The sequence below is a fragment of the Canis aureus genome, chromosome 36 (assembly GCF_053574225.1).
Source record: "Canis aureus isolate CA01 chromosome 36, VMU_Caureus_v.1.0, whole genome shotgun sequence".
In the NCBI taxonomy this organism is placed as follows: Eukaryota; Metazoa; Chordata; class Mammalia; order Carnivora; family Canidae; genus Canis; species Canis aureus.
The window spans coordinates 4,308,089-4,324,659 of record NC_135646.1 but is presented as its reverse complement, the minus strand read 5'-3'; the positions used below and the strand labels follow the sequence as shown (position 1 = coordinate 4,324,659).

Sequence of the window (16,571 nt, the reverse complement as noted above, 5' to 3'; positions counted from 1 at the left end):
TTTTGTGATGAGAGCTTCTTAAGGTCTGCCCTCTTACCAACTTTCCAATATGCAGTACAGCGCTGTGAGCTCTAGTTGCCCTGCTGTACATTATATCCCCATGACTCATTCGTTTTATAACTGGGAGTTTGCACTCCTTGACTCCCCTTACCCACTTTGCCCCCTCTTCTGCCTCTGGCAGCCACTAATCTGTATATCTATGAGCTTTAACATTTTTAAAATTATTATTTAGATTCTGCGTGAGTGAGCTCATACAGTGTTTGTCTTTCTCTGCCTGCCTTCCTTAAAGATTTTTAAAGTTACTTATTTATTTATTTAGAGCAGGGGGGAGGGGCAAAGGGAGAGAGAGAGAGATCTCAAGCAGATTCCATGTTGAGTGCAGAGCCTGACAGAGGGCTTGATTCCATGACCCTGAGGTCATGATCTGAGCTGAAATCAAGATTTGGAGGCTTAATCAACTGAGCCAACCTGGGCACCCCTCTGCCTGATTTATTTCATTTAGAATAATGCCCCTTTGATCCATCCATGGTGTTGCAAATGACAAGATTTCATGCTTTCTATGGCTGAGTAATATTCCAGTGTGTGTGTGTGTGTGTGTGTGTGTGTGCGCGCGCGCGCGCGTGCACACGTGTATCACATTTTCTTTCCCCATTTATCTGTTGATCAGGTTTATGTTGTTTCCATATCTTGGCCATTGTAAATAATGCTGTAATGAACATGGGGTGCATATATCTTTTCCAGTTAGTGTTTTCATTTTCTTTGGATAATTACCCGGAAGTAGAATTGCTGGATCATTTCGTAGTTCTATTTTTAAAAGTAACCACTATGGTTGCCATGATGCTGGTAGACAAGAAAATCTCCTAGGACTGGATTAAGTGATTAGTACTATTTGTTGAAGATTAAGAATTACTAGAGGAACCACGTGAATATAGTTTGTTTTTTCTTTCCATGTAATTCTGTTGCGTTTTCTATAAGGATTAGTAATAAAGATAAATATTCATATTTATGTTTTTAAAAATAAAGAGTGGTGATCATGATAATGATTTTATTTTTAAAGCCATATGGCATAGAATTCTTATTTGATATCATTTAGACCTCATCATTGCTATTTAGACCTCAAGGTTATTACCATGACCTCATCCATCTAGTGGTGAAATACCCTTATATCAGGCAAAATATCACCTTTGCAAATTCAGACTTCTAAATTGACAGTTCATGCCATGGCAACTTTTTTCTTGAGTAGTCTTTGAGTAATTAAAGCTTGATAGGCAGGTAAAAATAGAGAATTGACCTTAAACAAGATGTTTTAGTGCTTATATATTCTTATATTAATTTTGTGTCTAGCAGAAGACTGGCTCATCAAGCTAGTTTTGTACAACATTTGGAAAGTGGGCTGCTAAAAGGTTAGTTTATTATAGACACTTAAACTAGCGGTGAATTTCCAAGCTATTTATATTGGTAAGATTAAATTACCTTATCTGTACTTCTTACTGAATAGACTTTTTTCTTGTCTGTAAGTTGTTTGAAGGTAGTTTTTTTTTCTTGCATGTGAAAAATAGTGCTGACAAGTCAATCTAATATCAATAGGGTTGTAGCCTATGAATACTTTTGACAAGTGAGCACCCTTCCATGGATTTCCTGTTGTCCCCTGAAACATTCTACTGTGGGAAATTTCAGTATGGAGCAAAGAAAGTTTTACCGCCAATTTTGTGCCTAAAACGCAAGAAAAGATGAACAGACGTCTGCTGCATTGAAAAAGGACACAGGCATGCATTAAATCCCTTATGTCTTACTTTTTAATGATGCAATTGTGAATTATGTTCTTGTTGCATTTGTAATTAGAGGCTGCAGCAGATGGTGAAGACTTATTTTAAAGTGATGTGTCTATTAAAATAAGCCACACTGCCAAATGATTGTTCACTGTAACAGCATCTTTACGCCCCTAAAACACTCCGATTCTTTGTTGATGTGCAGTTGATTACCACAGCTGATTACATATCTGCACATATTTGTTCGGAAATGTATCAGAGATATTTGATATGTGCAATACTTTATTTTAAAGTGTGTGTTATCACAATTATAGATAATGAAGCCTTCAATGAATTATTCAGTCACACCATCTACAAAGGGAATGCACTGATTTTCCTTTTCAATAAAATGAAGCATGAATCTTTTTAAACTATTGAGGCTAATTCTCCCTCCACTGTAGGAGAAGCCTTGAGTGGAGAGTGGGGAGTTTCTGAGTCCTGAAAGATTCTCTTATGCACATTCTAGAAAAGAGGAGTTTTGGTTTGAGTGAACTCAGTTTTTGGATTGTGGTGGAAGCTCAGACTAAGAGTGAGAATGGAGAGTAATAGGCTCGGTGGGTGGGGGGGATTGATTGATAGTATATATTACAGATTATATTACAGTATATATTATATATTATATTACAGTATATATTACAGTATAGATTGATAGTATATATTACAAAACTTTAGGCTGTGAAAAGAAACAACACCTAAAACTGGCTGGTTTATAATGATGAAGTAACGCAGTAACATTTCTCACTCTGGTTGCATGTTTATCAAGTTGCATGTTTATCAAGGCACAGAAGAGGCATTCTGCTCATTCCAGTCTGTAAAGACCAGATTGGTGGAAGTTCCATCTCAATAAGGGTTTACACAATGGCCTCACTATTGGGAAAGGGATGTGTCACTTAAATACTAGCTTTCAAAACTCCTTTGTAGAAGAGTCACATGGGCACTTCCAGTCATGTAATTGGCCAGAGCAAATCATGGGACTAAAACTTGCGTTAAGATGGCAGAGAAGTACAGTCCTACTATGTGCCTGAAATATTCGGTGAAAAATAGTTATGACCAATCACCTCATGATGTAATTTTTTTTTGCAAGGCTGTGTGTGTCCCTGAGCCAGTTCCTCTACCCGGCTACTATGGCTACGCCGTTTTCATCATCTTGGTCCTGAAATATCATCAGATCCACTATTTTACATTCAGCAATGTGCATAAAGACTTTTAGAAAAGAGGAGGGGTAGAGAAGTCTTCCGGTTTAACATTTTCTACTATGTTCTCTTCAAAGGCGTTAAGGCAGAAATAAGGATTGCATGGTGGCCTGCTGAGTCTGGGAGTCTTTGGGTAAGTTACACAAATTACTTCTCAGAGCCTTCAATATGTTAGTATGAATATCCATGAGGCCAATGCAGCACGCAGGATTTCTTAATTCCATAGAATCTCTTTTTTTTGGAGAGCTTCTTACAGGATGGTATTTTGTGGGAACACATTTTGGGTAGTGCTGCTTGGGTCTCTCCCATCAGTACTTGGTTGTATGTTTGGTCACTATTTTAGCTTCTGGGTTGGTGAATACATCAAGGTGCTGGGAGGGTGACACACCCAGAGAGGGCATGGAAGCTCCAGCCACCCTGACCCCATATGTTGCTCTGTTCATGTCTTCCATTTGACAATCCCTGAATTGCATCCCTTATAATACATCAGCAAATGTAAGTATTTTCCTGAGTTTTCTGAGCTGTCCTAGCAAATTATCCAATCTGAGGAGGGGTTATGGGAACCCTCAATTTATAGCAATTGGTCAGAAGTAGAGGTGGTGGTCCAGGACTTGTGACTGACATTTGAAGTAGGGGCAGTCTGTGTGACGGATCTGGTGCTAACTCCAGGTGCTTCGTGTCAGGACTGAATTGAATTGTTGCGCAGCCAGGCATGCCTGGAGAATCAGAGAATTAGTTTCTGTTGTTGGAAAACACTGCAGACCTGTTGGTGGTTCTTGCTGGAACGTGCTGAGGGCTTCCATGGCCACACTTTTTCCTCCAGCCCTCTTCTCCTCCCTAGTCCGGAAAGGAAGCAGCATGATTTTGATGGATATGGGGGTCGAGGAGACATTTTGGGATAGGAAAATACATGTCTTACATGAAGACATGAGTCAGCAAAGAGGTTTGAGCTAAGACTGGCAGTTCTAGGTTGGGAAATGCTTTATGCCATATTCATTCAATACCCAAGAGATAAATATAATCCTCTTCTGACATTATATATATTATATAAATAGGATTATAAATATAAATATACATATAATCATATATGTATGTACAGCTGACCCTTGGATAACACAGGTTTGAACTGTGTGAGTTCACTTATATGTGGATTTTTTTCAGTATTACCTTGTACTTTATTTGCTCTTGTGATTGTCTTAGCATTTTCTTTTCTCTAGCTTACTTACTGTAAGAATACAGTATATAATACATAGAACATACAAAATATGTGTTAATCAAGTGTTTATGATATCCTTAAGGCTTCTGACTATTAGTAGGGGAGTTTTGGGGGAGTCAGAAGTTATGTGTAGATTTTTGACTTGCAGTGGTTAGATACCCCAAGCCTCACATTGTTCAAGGGTCAACTGTGTAAGTACATATGTGTTTATGTGTTTGTGTGTATGTGTGTGTGTATTTCTATTTCTATTTACAAACATAAAACACCTAGAACCGGGCATGTGATAAGCACTCTACTACAATAAAAAATAGTGATAAAGGTAGATAACAGTTTCAAATATATTATAGGTATTTCTAAGAACTGGGCTAGGCTTATGGGAATCTCATTTTATTCTTAAAAAACTCTCTGGCAGGTGGTTACTATAATTATTCCCATTTTAGAGATGAGAATACTCAGATTCTGATAGGTTAACATATTTGTCCAAAGACATGCAGCTAATAGGAAGCAAAGCTAGGATTAGATGAACTCAGGCAGTTTGACCATGTTCTTAACCATTCCGCCACTATAACGATTATTCCTTATATTGGGTGGTGTTTAATGGTTGTTAAAGTGGGGATCCCTGGGTGGCTCAGCAGTTTAGCACCGCCTTCAGCCCAGGGCATGATCCTGGAGACCCGGGATCGAGTCCAGCATCAGGCTCCCTGAATGGAGCCTGCTTCTCCCTCTGCCTGTGTCTCTGCCTCTCTCTCTCTCTCCCTCATGAATAAATAAGTAAAATCCTAAAAAAAAAAAAAAAAGGTAGTTAAAGCCTGTATATAGAGACTATATTTGTTCTCCACGGCAACACTGTTGGATGCCATGTTCTCCACATTTAAAGATAAGGAAATTGAGTCTCACATAGTTGAATCTTAATTTAAAAGCAAGCAACTTGAGTTCTGGTCCATTCTTTTCCTAATATATATCTTATTTCTACCCACTTTAGTTTTGTCTAGCTCTATTCCTTTTTCTCCAATTTTCTTCTTCCTTCTCCTTCCATCCTACAATCTGGATTTGTAGCATGTGAACTACTAAGAAATAATTTCTTGGGATAGTCACAAAAAACCCAGAGAAGTATTAATAAAACTGTAAGTGACGAATCTAGTTACCTAAGCCCCAAATAAATTAATGCGAATACCACTGCACTGCATTCAATTTAATAAATCTTCACCCAACCATTCTGTGTGTCAGGTCTTTGGGACAAAGAATGTCCAACACACACACACACACACACACACACACACACACGCACACACACACCCTACCCCCAACAAGAGGTTGAATGTTTTAGGTGACACAAATCCTATCAGATGAACATTACAGGGATGCCTGGGTGCCTCAGTGGTTGAGCGCCTGCCTTTGGCCCAGGGCATGATCCTGGGGTCCTGGTATCGAGTCCCATATCAGGCTCCTTGCATGGAGCCTGCTTCTCTCCCTGCCTGTGTCTCTGCCTCTCTCATGAATAAATAAATAAATAAAATCTTTTTTTTTTTTTTAAAGATGAGCATTACAGAGGGGGGCTTGGACAGACATAATCACCATACCCCCATCTCCTCTGCTTTTCTTCATAACTTCCCCTTCATCACCTCTCTTTCCAAAAAATAAAAACGGGGGAAGACAGAGCCACAGGGAAATGGGATTAGGAGAAGGGAACCAAAGACCATGGAAAAGCATGAGAAGGATGGGCTATTGACTCACAGGAATGTGGTTCACTGGATGGACTCTTAGCTTTCTTTCATCCATGCAGCCAATGCTAGCACATGCTAGAGGGAATCACATGCAGCCACAAGGCAATGACCTGACTTCATTGTCCACATAGACAAAGGGTCTCTTGACTGTAATGGGGGGCAGCTCTCTTTTTGCTTAAATGACATGAAAGGGACAACCCTAGAGTTTCAGCATGTGCTGCCAGCATTTAGTACAGGGTTAAGCAACAAATGTTCCTCATCTCCTGGGTCAGGCAATGTGTGTGAGGAACAAGACCATATCAGTAAGCATAGTAAAGCTAGAACTTTCAAGAAACGTAAGAGCCCGAATGCCCTATAACTATGGCTCCTCAGAGTTGCATACTTTTACTTGAATAATGAAGTTACTCTTTTGTAATAGACCGAATTACCTAGAATGTGAAAAGATCGTTTTATTTTTTAAAATAAGGGTCACAAGCTATCAGATCATTTTGGAGATATATTTTGTTTGAGTTGATCAAGGTTTGTAAAAAATGGATTTTGAATGCCTCATTTAATATGCTTGCATTCTCCAGGTAGCTTCTCTGTCTAGTGGACACTTGGATAAAGTCAATGACTCTCTAGAAGTTGGTGAGGGTTTTCAGGGGAGGGGGATCCAAAGGTGGGTTCTTTCATAATATTAGTGTTTAGGATAATAATGAATCTGCCTGTGTTTTTAGACAGAAATGAATAACTTTGGATAATAAAAGACACCTGTGTCGTCATGGTTAGAAACAGTCAAATCATTAATCTAACCGGACAGATGTAGATAGATGTAGGTGGGGCTTCTGTAAGACCCAGGTCACCATCAGCCATCCTGTATTTTTTAAGTCAATGGCCACTGTATTTTCCCTAGAGATGATTATGCCAGGATGGCTTCTCAGCTCATACGAAGACAGTGGGACACAGCTGAATATATTTCTTGAGTCTGGAGACCTTTATTTTAATCCTGGCTTTGCCTATAACATAGTGTCACCTTGTGAAAATCGCTGATTATCTCTGATTTTGGTTCCTCATCTGGAAAATGTGGAAGTTGGTGAGGTGATTGTCAATGCCCTGTCTAGCTTTAAAATTCTATGATGCCGGGAATATGGTTTGCCCATCAGTGAAAAGTCACTGAGCCGACCTTGGAAATTGCTTCATGCCAATTAATCTCTTTCCTCTCTTTAGTGGAAAATAATCAGAAAAATGGTTTCATATTATAAAACATGAATGTTTCTTTGGAACCCCCTCCTTTACTGCCTTATAAAAACCAAGTGACCTACTATATCCATTTGTGTCTGAGACAAGTGTTAGCAAAAAAATACTTCCATAAAGTTAACTCCTGAGATTGAGGTTGCTGTATGAGTACCCTGTTTGATAACTTATTCCCAAGAGGCTGGGGAGCATGAGGAGGAGGAGGTGGGTTTGAGAACCTTTTTCACTTTTGTGATGCTTTTCAAAGCTGCCCTACTGAGAAATCACTTTGATCAACACAAAAGAAGGATCAGTTTGGCTATTTTTATATCGTAAAGTCTCCAGTGATCTGGCATCTTTGAGAATGAGAGCAGCTACCGAGCACAACCTCTGTCTGAATTATATCTTCCTGTCCCCCCACTCCCATCCCCAGCCCCCTCCCACCCTGAGACCTGTGCTTATTTCCCACTCACTGAAGCTCTGAATTTGATTCTGGTTGTCCCCATAGCTGGCTCTGGGCCACTCTTAGACAGTCTAAATCCTCCTTAGTTATTTGGGTTAGTTCTGATGAGGTGCCAAGAATTCATTCTGAAAGATTCACACACTCATGTTTTTCTCCTGCTGCAAAGGAGTTGGGTCAGAGACACAGAATAAACAATGAGTGCCTCGTTTGTTAACCTCAGAATCCCATTTGCTGTGCACTGGGTTTATTTTCTAGATGACCATGGCTCCTGGCACTGAACAAATTACAGGAATTAAACAGGATTTTTCTGTTCTACCTGTGGTGGTGACATATTCTTGATTTTCCTAAATTCTCAAATTAATGTTATTTTTTATTCTTATCTGCAAAGATGATAGGTGATTTGCTTAGTGTAAAAAGAGGAATTACCTTCATTTTAATTAATTAATTAAGAGACAGAAAGAACATGCATGAGCAGGGGAGGAGCTGAGGGAGAGGGAGAGAGAGTCCCAAGCAGACTCTGTACTGAGTGTGGAGCCTGATGCTGGACTTGGTCTCATGACCCTGAGATCGTGACCTGAACCAAAATCAGGAGTTGGACCCTTAACTCACTGAGCCACCCAGGCACCCCAGGGTCTTAACTTTCTATCATTTGGATATCCTCATATCAATTTACAAATAGGAAAAATTCCCTTGTCGGACTGTGCTACTGCATTCTGGCTTCAGAAACTGGGATTCCTATGATTATAGGCTTATGTCTTGATGGCACAGAAAGGAGACTCAAGTGGAGTTTAAACAAAAAAAATCAAGAAGTGATGTTATGTAGCCACATGGTTTGCATATCTCTATCAGAACCAAACCAGGAAGGACAACAGAAACTCAAGCCACTTGGGTTCACTCCTCACATATGGATTAGTGCCTAGAATTAGATCATGAGCTTGATTGTGTGTTGAGCTGGTTATTAATTGAATTAGCTTGTTTCTCTGTGTCCCTGAGATCTACTGTAGTCCAGGACAGACAAGCAGGGCATTTATAGCATTGGTAGTGTGCAGTGCTGAAACCTGAGAAGATTCACAGTACAGAGCCCCTGGGGGGTGTTTGTGTGGGAGACACCCCAGGATGAAGTACAAGATAATCACAAATAAAGACACAGAAAGTAAAACAGTACAACCCAACTCAGTGTCAGATGAATGGGCAGCTGCCCAGGGCAGTTGGTTGTAGTCACTGTTAGTAGAGTGTGGTAGAAATTCCTGGAAAGGTTTCTTTGTGAAGGTGACCTTGAAGCAGGCTTTGGAAGAAGAAAGGCTGCATCACAAAGCCGTGGGTGTGGGTTCAGGGAGAGAAAGGGGAAGCCCAGGCAGGAGCAATGAGTTTGGAGCAGCTAAGTAGAGAATGTAAACTTGAATTCTGAAGGAAATGAGGACATTCTGGGAAGATTTGGAAGGCCAGAGGAAAATGATGAAATCCTGCGAAGGAGACATTTTTTTTTAAAGATTTTATTTATTTATTTATTTATTTATTTATTTATTTATTTATTATTTATTTGTTTATTTATTTATTTCACGAGTGGGGGGAGGGAGAGAGGGAGATGGTGAGAGAGAATCTCAAGCAGACTCAGTGCTGAGCGTGGAGCCCCATGGGGGGCTTGAGCTCATGAGCCTGAGATCATGACCTGAGCTGAAATCAAGAGTTGGTCGCTTAACTGACTGAACCACCCAGGAGCCCCTAGGTGGTTAAATTTTGAGGAGCCAAAATTTAAGATCAAATTAAGGACTGGCTAAAATGACTTTCTTGGCTGAAATGATGGAGGAAGAGTGGGTTTAATGGGCAAAATTGCTTCTAGCTCTGAGGAATGTCAGGCAAACCTGATAAAGTAGGACTCAGGTTAGTAATTTCCCTTTGCTCCTGTGTATGGTTTTCAGTGTACAGTCCTACTATCTTACGGTAAAACCCTAGTTCCTTTCTTCTTTTCTCACTTTCTTTACGAAACCCTGCTTAGGGGATCGGAACAGCAGTCGGTTTGGTGGCAGGTCAGGCGCAGTGGCAGCGGGTTCTCCCCTGGGCCTCCCATCCCTGTGTGAGGACTTTAAGACTTCGGCAGACAAATTAGCCTGAAGCCACTGCCTGTTCCCAGGGGCACATCTGCCTGTGTCCACTTGCTCAGCAAGACACTCTTTCTGGGGCCAAGACACCAATTCCCGTATCTGAACCCAGTGTCGGACCTTTCCTAAGGGATCTGTTTCCCTTGTACTGACACAGGGAGTATAATTCTTGTCCTTTTGAGTAAACAGTTTTGCACAGTCTAGGGTGGGGCCAGACTTAAAAAGCAAAGCCAAGGATTCTGTTGTTTCTCTAATACCTGCCTCCTGGAGGGAGCTCGCTGTTCATAAGGGCACCCTTCGAGCCCAGCCTTGCCCACCTTCTTCGGAACACGGAGTAGTCCTTGAGGTCCTCTCTGCTCTGTTGCAGCTGGGAATTTACCTCCTTTCATGCCTATTAGACTTGGATGGCAGCCCTTTAAGACCCCCAGATAAAATGTGTAGATCTGCCCATCTTCAACCTGCATTTGATTGATGCAAGATTTTCATTTCTAATTAGACCTGTTTGCTCAAGAAGTACAAATAAAACCAACACATGCTCCTTAATCCTGTTAGAGCGGGTGGCAAGGTAGACTATTTTCTATTTTATAGTTGGTTTTAAAACTCAAACTATAAATGTGAATTACTTTTCAGTCTGACTCCTCTGGTGTAGGTTATTGTTATGCTAATTCAGGTGTATGTCTTCCAGGACCTTATAAGTATATAAATCTTGTTGTTCTTTTGAACAAATTGGATGGTTAATCCCTTAATCAGTTATTGAGAGATTGCTACAAGCACAGAGCAAAGGCCAGACCTCAAAGCTCTGCAGTTTGAAGGTCACCATTGTTATGCATTTGGTGTTTCTCCTTTTTTCTTCTGTTAAATAAGAAAGCTAGTTTGATCCTACAGAAAGCACTTTCCTTTAAAGTGGAAAGATGGGAGCCTGGGACGAGCAGGAGGTTCTAATGATTCAAGCAATAAGTGATGCTATTGACGGGAAGCATTTCTTCCCACTCGCCCATCCCCCACCCCCTTCTCTGCCTCTCCTGCTCCCCTCTTAGGTGTTTTCTGAGAACGGAAATCTATCTCCAGTAGGCTGGCTGTATGTGTCAGGTAGCTTTTCTGTTTTCTCAACAAAGTATTTGTGTATATTCTGTGGATAACCTTTTAGTAGCATAAGTAAGCAGTTTTTCCTTGATCTGTCCCTGAAAATATTCATTGAGACTCCATCAGTTGCTCAGAAATAATAGGTTAAATTTAAACACATTATTATTCATCGACAGGTGTTTCTGACTATAATGGGGGAAGGTTTAAGCTCATATGGATGGTTATTGCTGACAAGACAATGTGCCATAGATCCTCTGTGTGTGGAGGCCCTGGCTTGAACCCTGCCCTATCTGAGTTGATATGGCCAATCACATATGGCCAGTCACACCCCTGGACACCGGTGCTACCTCCTTTCTACAAGATGTGTTCTGAATTGATTTATATTTATAAGGACTGAGTCCACCAGCCTACTACCCCAGCTGACCAAAGCATATCATGTTACAACCTTTCTTCTACCTATGTCTCATTCAATAGAGCCCAGGGAGGACCTTTTTTTGGGGGGGTGTTGCCTAGGCAGGAAAAGCCCCATGTAGAAATCCCGTCAAGGGGGTGTGATGCAGAATCAAAAGCAAGGTGCAGAAATTAGAGGAAGCAATAGAAATTGAGATTCTGATTCCAAAGCAGACAAATTTCTGTGTAAACCTTCTCCCATGAAGTAGGATGGGGATCTGGATCAGGATCCAAATCAGAATCTAAAGTGCCAATGGAAGTCACAGACAAATGAGGTTTTACTTTATTTTTTTTAAGATTATTTTATTTATTTTAGAGGGAGAGAGAGAGAGAGAGAGAAGGAGCCTGTGTGCTAGCTGGGGGGAGAGGCAGAGGCAGACGGAAGAAGAATCTCAAGCAGACTCCCAGCTGAGTGTGGAGCCCAGTGTGAGGCTCTATCGCATGACCCCTAGTATCATCACCTGAGCTGAAACCAACAATTGGATGCTTTACTGACTGTGCCCATCCAGGTGCCCCACAAATGATGTTTTAAATCTTTGTGACCCTGTGAAGGTTTTAAACTTTTATTGTTTTTTTTTTTTTTTTTTTTTTTAAATTGTTGTCTAGGGTGACTGGGTGATCAGTCAGTTAAGCGTCTGCCTTTGGCTCAGGTCATGATGACAATAATCTTAGTTACCAATCAGTGAGCATTCACTGCATTTGCTCCTACAAACTGGGCATTACTGTCCACCATTTTATAGAGGGGAGCACTGAGGCTCACCCACACGCTAAGCAAGCTAGTCCAGATCTGTCAGCCACAGCAATTGATTGAGAGATGGTCACATGACCCAAGCCAGGCCAATGGAAGTTTTTAAGATTAACTGGTAAAAGACTATCTTCTGGGAATCCTAAAAGGTTAATGTAAGCTTGAATGTTCTTGATAAATGTCTGAAGGGAACTTGTCTCAGAATGAAGCCAAAGCAGAGAAAAGCACAAGAAATAGAGAAAATCATGTCTCTGAAGACATGATTTCGGCACCTGGCTACAGCTATGCCTGAAGCCAACCATTCTTGGATTGTTTAGTTACATTTAACAATATATTCCCCCCCCCCTCTTTTTTTTTTTGTAGAGTCATGCACTCATGCAGGCACTCTTTTGACCCCCATATGGCTGTATGAGAATGGGTTTTGGGCCTAAAACATTTTCTTGACAAGAGTTAGAGTCCTTGTGGCTTGAGCTGGGCTTATCTCCTTGTGCCAAAATAATTCTTCTTGTTTCAGATTTAGTGTGTACTCTCTTGTTCTGGTGAAGCATGTGTATCATGTGGCATCTGGCCAACCCTATTTCTATCCTCTTTCTATCCTTTCAGAGAGGGGGCTGAGTCCTACTATAGCACAGGAGGGCATGTGCAGGCCAGTAGCCCTGTGTCTGCTGCCAGCCAGGGACCCGTTGGTCATGGGGGACTGGTGCCCACCATTGGAATTGATCTTATTCTTTCCCTTTTCCATTCCCAAACTTTCTCTAACTCTCCAGGTAAGCACAGTCATTTCTCCTACTCTTCCCTCACTCCAGAATCTACCATCATTATTGTGCTGTATCTTTATACATCTGTCCTTTACTAGACTGCAAAATCCTAGAGAGCTGAAGTAATGCCCCTGTGTGTGTGCGTATGTATTTAATTCTTGCCTTTAGGCTCACATAGACTCCAAAAATGCAAAGTAATCTTCAATATTTAAACAAGAAATTCTTTAGTTAGCCTTATGTATACAGGTGTAGGTTCTCCAGCCACTTCCTAATATAATATAATATAATATAATATAATATAATATAATATATAACCCCTCCCATGCTTCTCAAACTTTAACATGCAAAGAAATCATCTGAGGGTCTTGTCAAAATGTAGAGTCTATTTCAGAAGGTTCTGAGGTGGAGCTGGAGATTCTCATTCCTAATAAATGCTTTGATACTCTGAGAAGCAAAAATTGGGTATGCGTCATTTGTTTCTCCAGGAAACTGTCAGGTCAGAGGATGTAGGAACCTTTTGATAAATCCGTGACTTGTTAGGTGGTAAAGATGTATTTTTCAAGAGCTAAATTCAAATTCTAACTTTATTGCAATGGAGATTAAATTACCAAAATAAAACTTGAGGTACACAGAGGCATTATTTTCTTAGTCAACCAGTAAGTACTTTTTGAGCATTGACTTTGAGCCTACCTCTTGGCTAAATATAATGACATACAAAAGAAATATGGGACTAGTTCAGTGTAACCAGTTTTAGACCTGGAGAAAAAGAGATTCTCTCCTGCTGATTTAGGACTGCTACTCAAATTTATCATACCCCAAATATCTTCACTTTTTTTCATTGCCTTGATAGTTCTTTGCTTGATGTTGCAGAATAAGAGAGGGTTCTGGAGCTCATCATGCATTCACACCTTGATGTGTATTCTCTCCTTTCTTTCCTTTTACCCAAAAGAGATCCACCAAATAAGAGAAATTGGGATTTTGCTCTGGTGGCTGAGTCAATCCTGGAGCAAAGGGATAATTCTAGGGGAAGGCAGTAGGGATCCCATAGGATAATGTGCTTATTGCTAGATTCCTTTAAGAGAATGTTATATGCCCAACCATGTTACTCAGTAGAAATGTCACCAAAGGTAAGATGAAGTCTATTTATTTTGAAATTTTATATCTGGACCATAAGAATCACTGAAAGTCAGTGATTGCAGGGAACTCAGTGATTACTGGATGCAAAATTATCCCTTTCTAAAGCAGGAACCCCAAATCCTGAGTATAGTTTAACTTGCCCTACACATGCATCTAGTACAATGTGGGTCCTGTTCCTCTTGGTTGGAGCTCTTTTTATAGCAAAGGAAGCAGTGAAGCAGGGGTGGCTAAGAGCCCATGCTCTCCTCTGCAGTCAGGGTCTTTGGGTTTGACTCCTACTTCTCCAGTTGCTAATGGGCTTTGAGTGAGGTTTTTTTTTGTTTCATTTTGTTTTGGTTTGGGGTTTTTTTGGACTCTCTGTGTCTCAGTTCCTCATTTGCAAAATAAAGATAGTGGTAGTAACTACCTCAATGGGCTGTTGTAAAGATTAAATGAGTTGATACAGGTAAAGCAATTAGAGCACTGCCTATCCAGAGCAGGTGCCCAGTAAATATAGGTGGCTATTACTATCCTCATTACTGTGATTTTCCGTGATGTGACTTCAAGGCTACCAGTGAAGAACCTCTGCTACAGGCTAGCCCTGAACCCTAGGCTTCCCCTACCTACTTGCTGTTGCCACATACTCTATTATATAAACGAATTGTGCCTCCCAACCCGCCTTCCCTCCACCCCCAAGGTCTCACATTATACAGTTCACAACGTGGGTTAAAATGCTAATATTCTTGAGAGAGGGATCATGATAATTTACTTTTACTCTACATTAGGAAGAATTGAATTGAATCCTTTTCCAGAATTGGTTCCACATTGAATCCTTTTCCAGAAACAGGTTTGCAAAGAAGAAGGGCCACAAGGTTTTGGGAGTCTAGAATGTCAGAGTGATGGGGAAGGGGTGGTAGCTAGGACAGGGAGGAGAGAGTTGAGGGTACAGAAGGTAGTCTGTCCATGCTCCTTACCACCTTTAGTATCCAGGATCCATTCTCTCTCTTGTCCTCTCTGATTCCTTCTCTATGGCCTCTCACATGGGGATAACTGTGTATCCTTTTAGCCTACAGAAGTCTGAAGAACCTTTGAAAATTCCTCATAGTATAGGGTTGCTGAGCCCAGAGCATCCCAGGGAGTGACTGGCTTAGGCCAGAGTTTCTTAATTTCAGTGCTATTGACATTTGGTTTGGATAATTTTGGTTGTGAATTGATCTTGCGCTTTGTGAAATGTTTAGCAGCATCCTCAGCCTCTACTCACTATATGCCAATAATACTCCTCCCAACCAGGTCATGACAACCAAAAATGTCTCCAGACATTGCCAAGTGTTCCCTTGGGAACAAAATTGCTCCCAGCTGAGAACACTTGACTTAAGCCTCACTAAGACCCGCTGATTTTATTTTCTTTTGGTCAGGCCAGGCTGAACTCAGATCAATGGGATCATGGGCTTATTGGCTTCTACTCTCCATATGGAGATTCTCCGCCCCTCCCCTTCCCCACCTGCCTCTAGACAAAATCTACTTGTGCCTCAATTTATCTGATGTAGTCACTCCCTGTGATACGTGGAGGGCATTTGCTCCTGGCTAGAGGTGGCCGGCTGAGGATACAGCAGGCTATCTTAGGTTGGAGTTCAGGGTGACCCCTTGATGCCCACTCCTCTAGTTGTCAGCTGGGGACACTCCGGTTTTGACAACCATGTAGGATCACCTCAAACTCCTATTTCCTCAGAGAGAGGAAGTCAGCTTCAGCTCCCAGAGATGGTCAGAAGGAGCAGAGAAAGGAGTATAACCGAACAACGACCAACTTTGTGAAATGATTCTATAACACCCACTGCTGTCCGAGGAAAGTGGGCTGTGTTCATGAAAAGGTATTTATTTATTTATTTATTTATTTATTTATTTATTTATCTATCTATCTATCTATCTATCTATCTATCTATCTATTTTCTTCAGTTAAGCTGGGTTGAAAGACGTTAAGAGAGACTTTTGGAGTTCCATTTAAATCTTTCCTACTGTGTGATGCTGGGCAAGTTCCTAGACCTCTCTTAACCTCAGTTTCCTTGGCTGGAAATGTGAATAATAATTGTACCTACCTTCCAGGGTTAGTTGTAATTAAGCTCCACGTGCCACTGATGCTTCCTGGGAAATGAAGACCCCACGTGCACCTCAGTGCTCAATCCACAAGGCTCCCATTGGCTTGTTCCCCAATTGCCTGGCAGCCTTCCTCTCCGCTGCTTTCTCAGCACAGACTCCAAGTGTCTCCCAAATGTGTATTTCTCAGTTCTCTAGGGGATGCTCGACTCTCAGTCCGCGGCTGAGCCTGAGTAAGCACCTGGAGTGCAGGGATTTGGTCGAGTGCGCTTTTGGCAGCAAAGCCAGGCTTGGAGTGGGCTCACGATGTGGTACATCTCACAGCCCAGAAACTTGGGCAGGAAGCGCTCTCCTCTGGGCTCTTCCAGAATCCATAGTGACGCCCACGTAGGCACCCGGAACAGGAGTCCCTGGGGTCATGTGATAATTGTCGGTCACCTTATCACAACTGTTTCAACTCACCAAGATGAGGTCTGAGATGTCTTCACTGGAGGGTCTCAGTTGGCATGAAGGCAATCAACATTTCAAGACACACCAGCTGGAAAATTCTTTCATAATATGAATACTGTAAATATTTACTTAAGCTTCCTCCACCCTCCACTGACATTTCAGA

The 16,571-nt window shown here is 41.3% G+C and overlaps 1 protein-coding gene across 6 annotated transcripts in view; it reads left to right on the top strand.

Annotated features, from left to right (window-relative positions):
- Positions 1 to 16,571, top strand: part of LOC144305722 (uncharacterized) — a 284,028-nt gene that overhangs the window by 255,064 nt on the left and 12,393 nt on the right. For 3 of the 6 annotated variants that reach the window (XR_013372785.1, XR_013372783.1, XR_013372782.1), the window contains 2 exons: positions 3,079 to 3,134; positions 15,597 to 15,735. Coding sequence is in view for 1 of the 6 variants with exons in the window: in XM_077884792.1 (XP_077740918.1) it covers positions 1,345 to 1,403; positions 3,079 to 3,134 (115 nt within the window). In the remaining 5 variants the exon portion in view is untranslated. Of the gene's footprint in view, positions 1 to 1,344; positions 1,404 to 3,078; positions 3,135 to 15,596; positions 15,736 to 16,571 lie in introns of all 6 variants that reach the window. The other 3 variants (XR_013372781.1, XM_077884792.1, XR_013372784.1) reach the window with 3 other exon arrangements.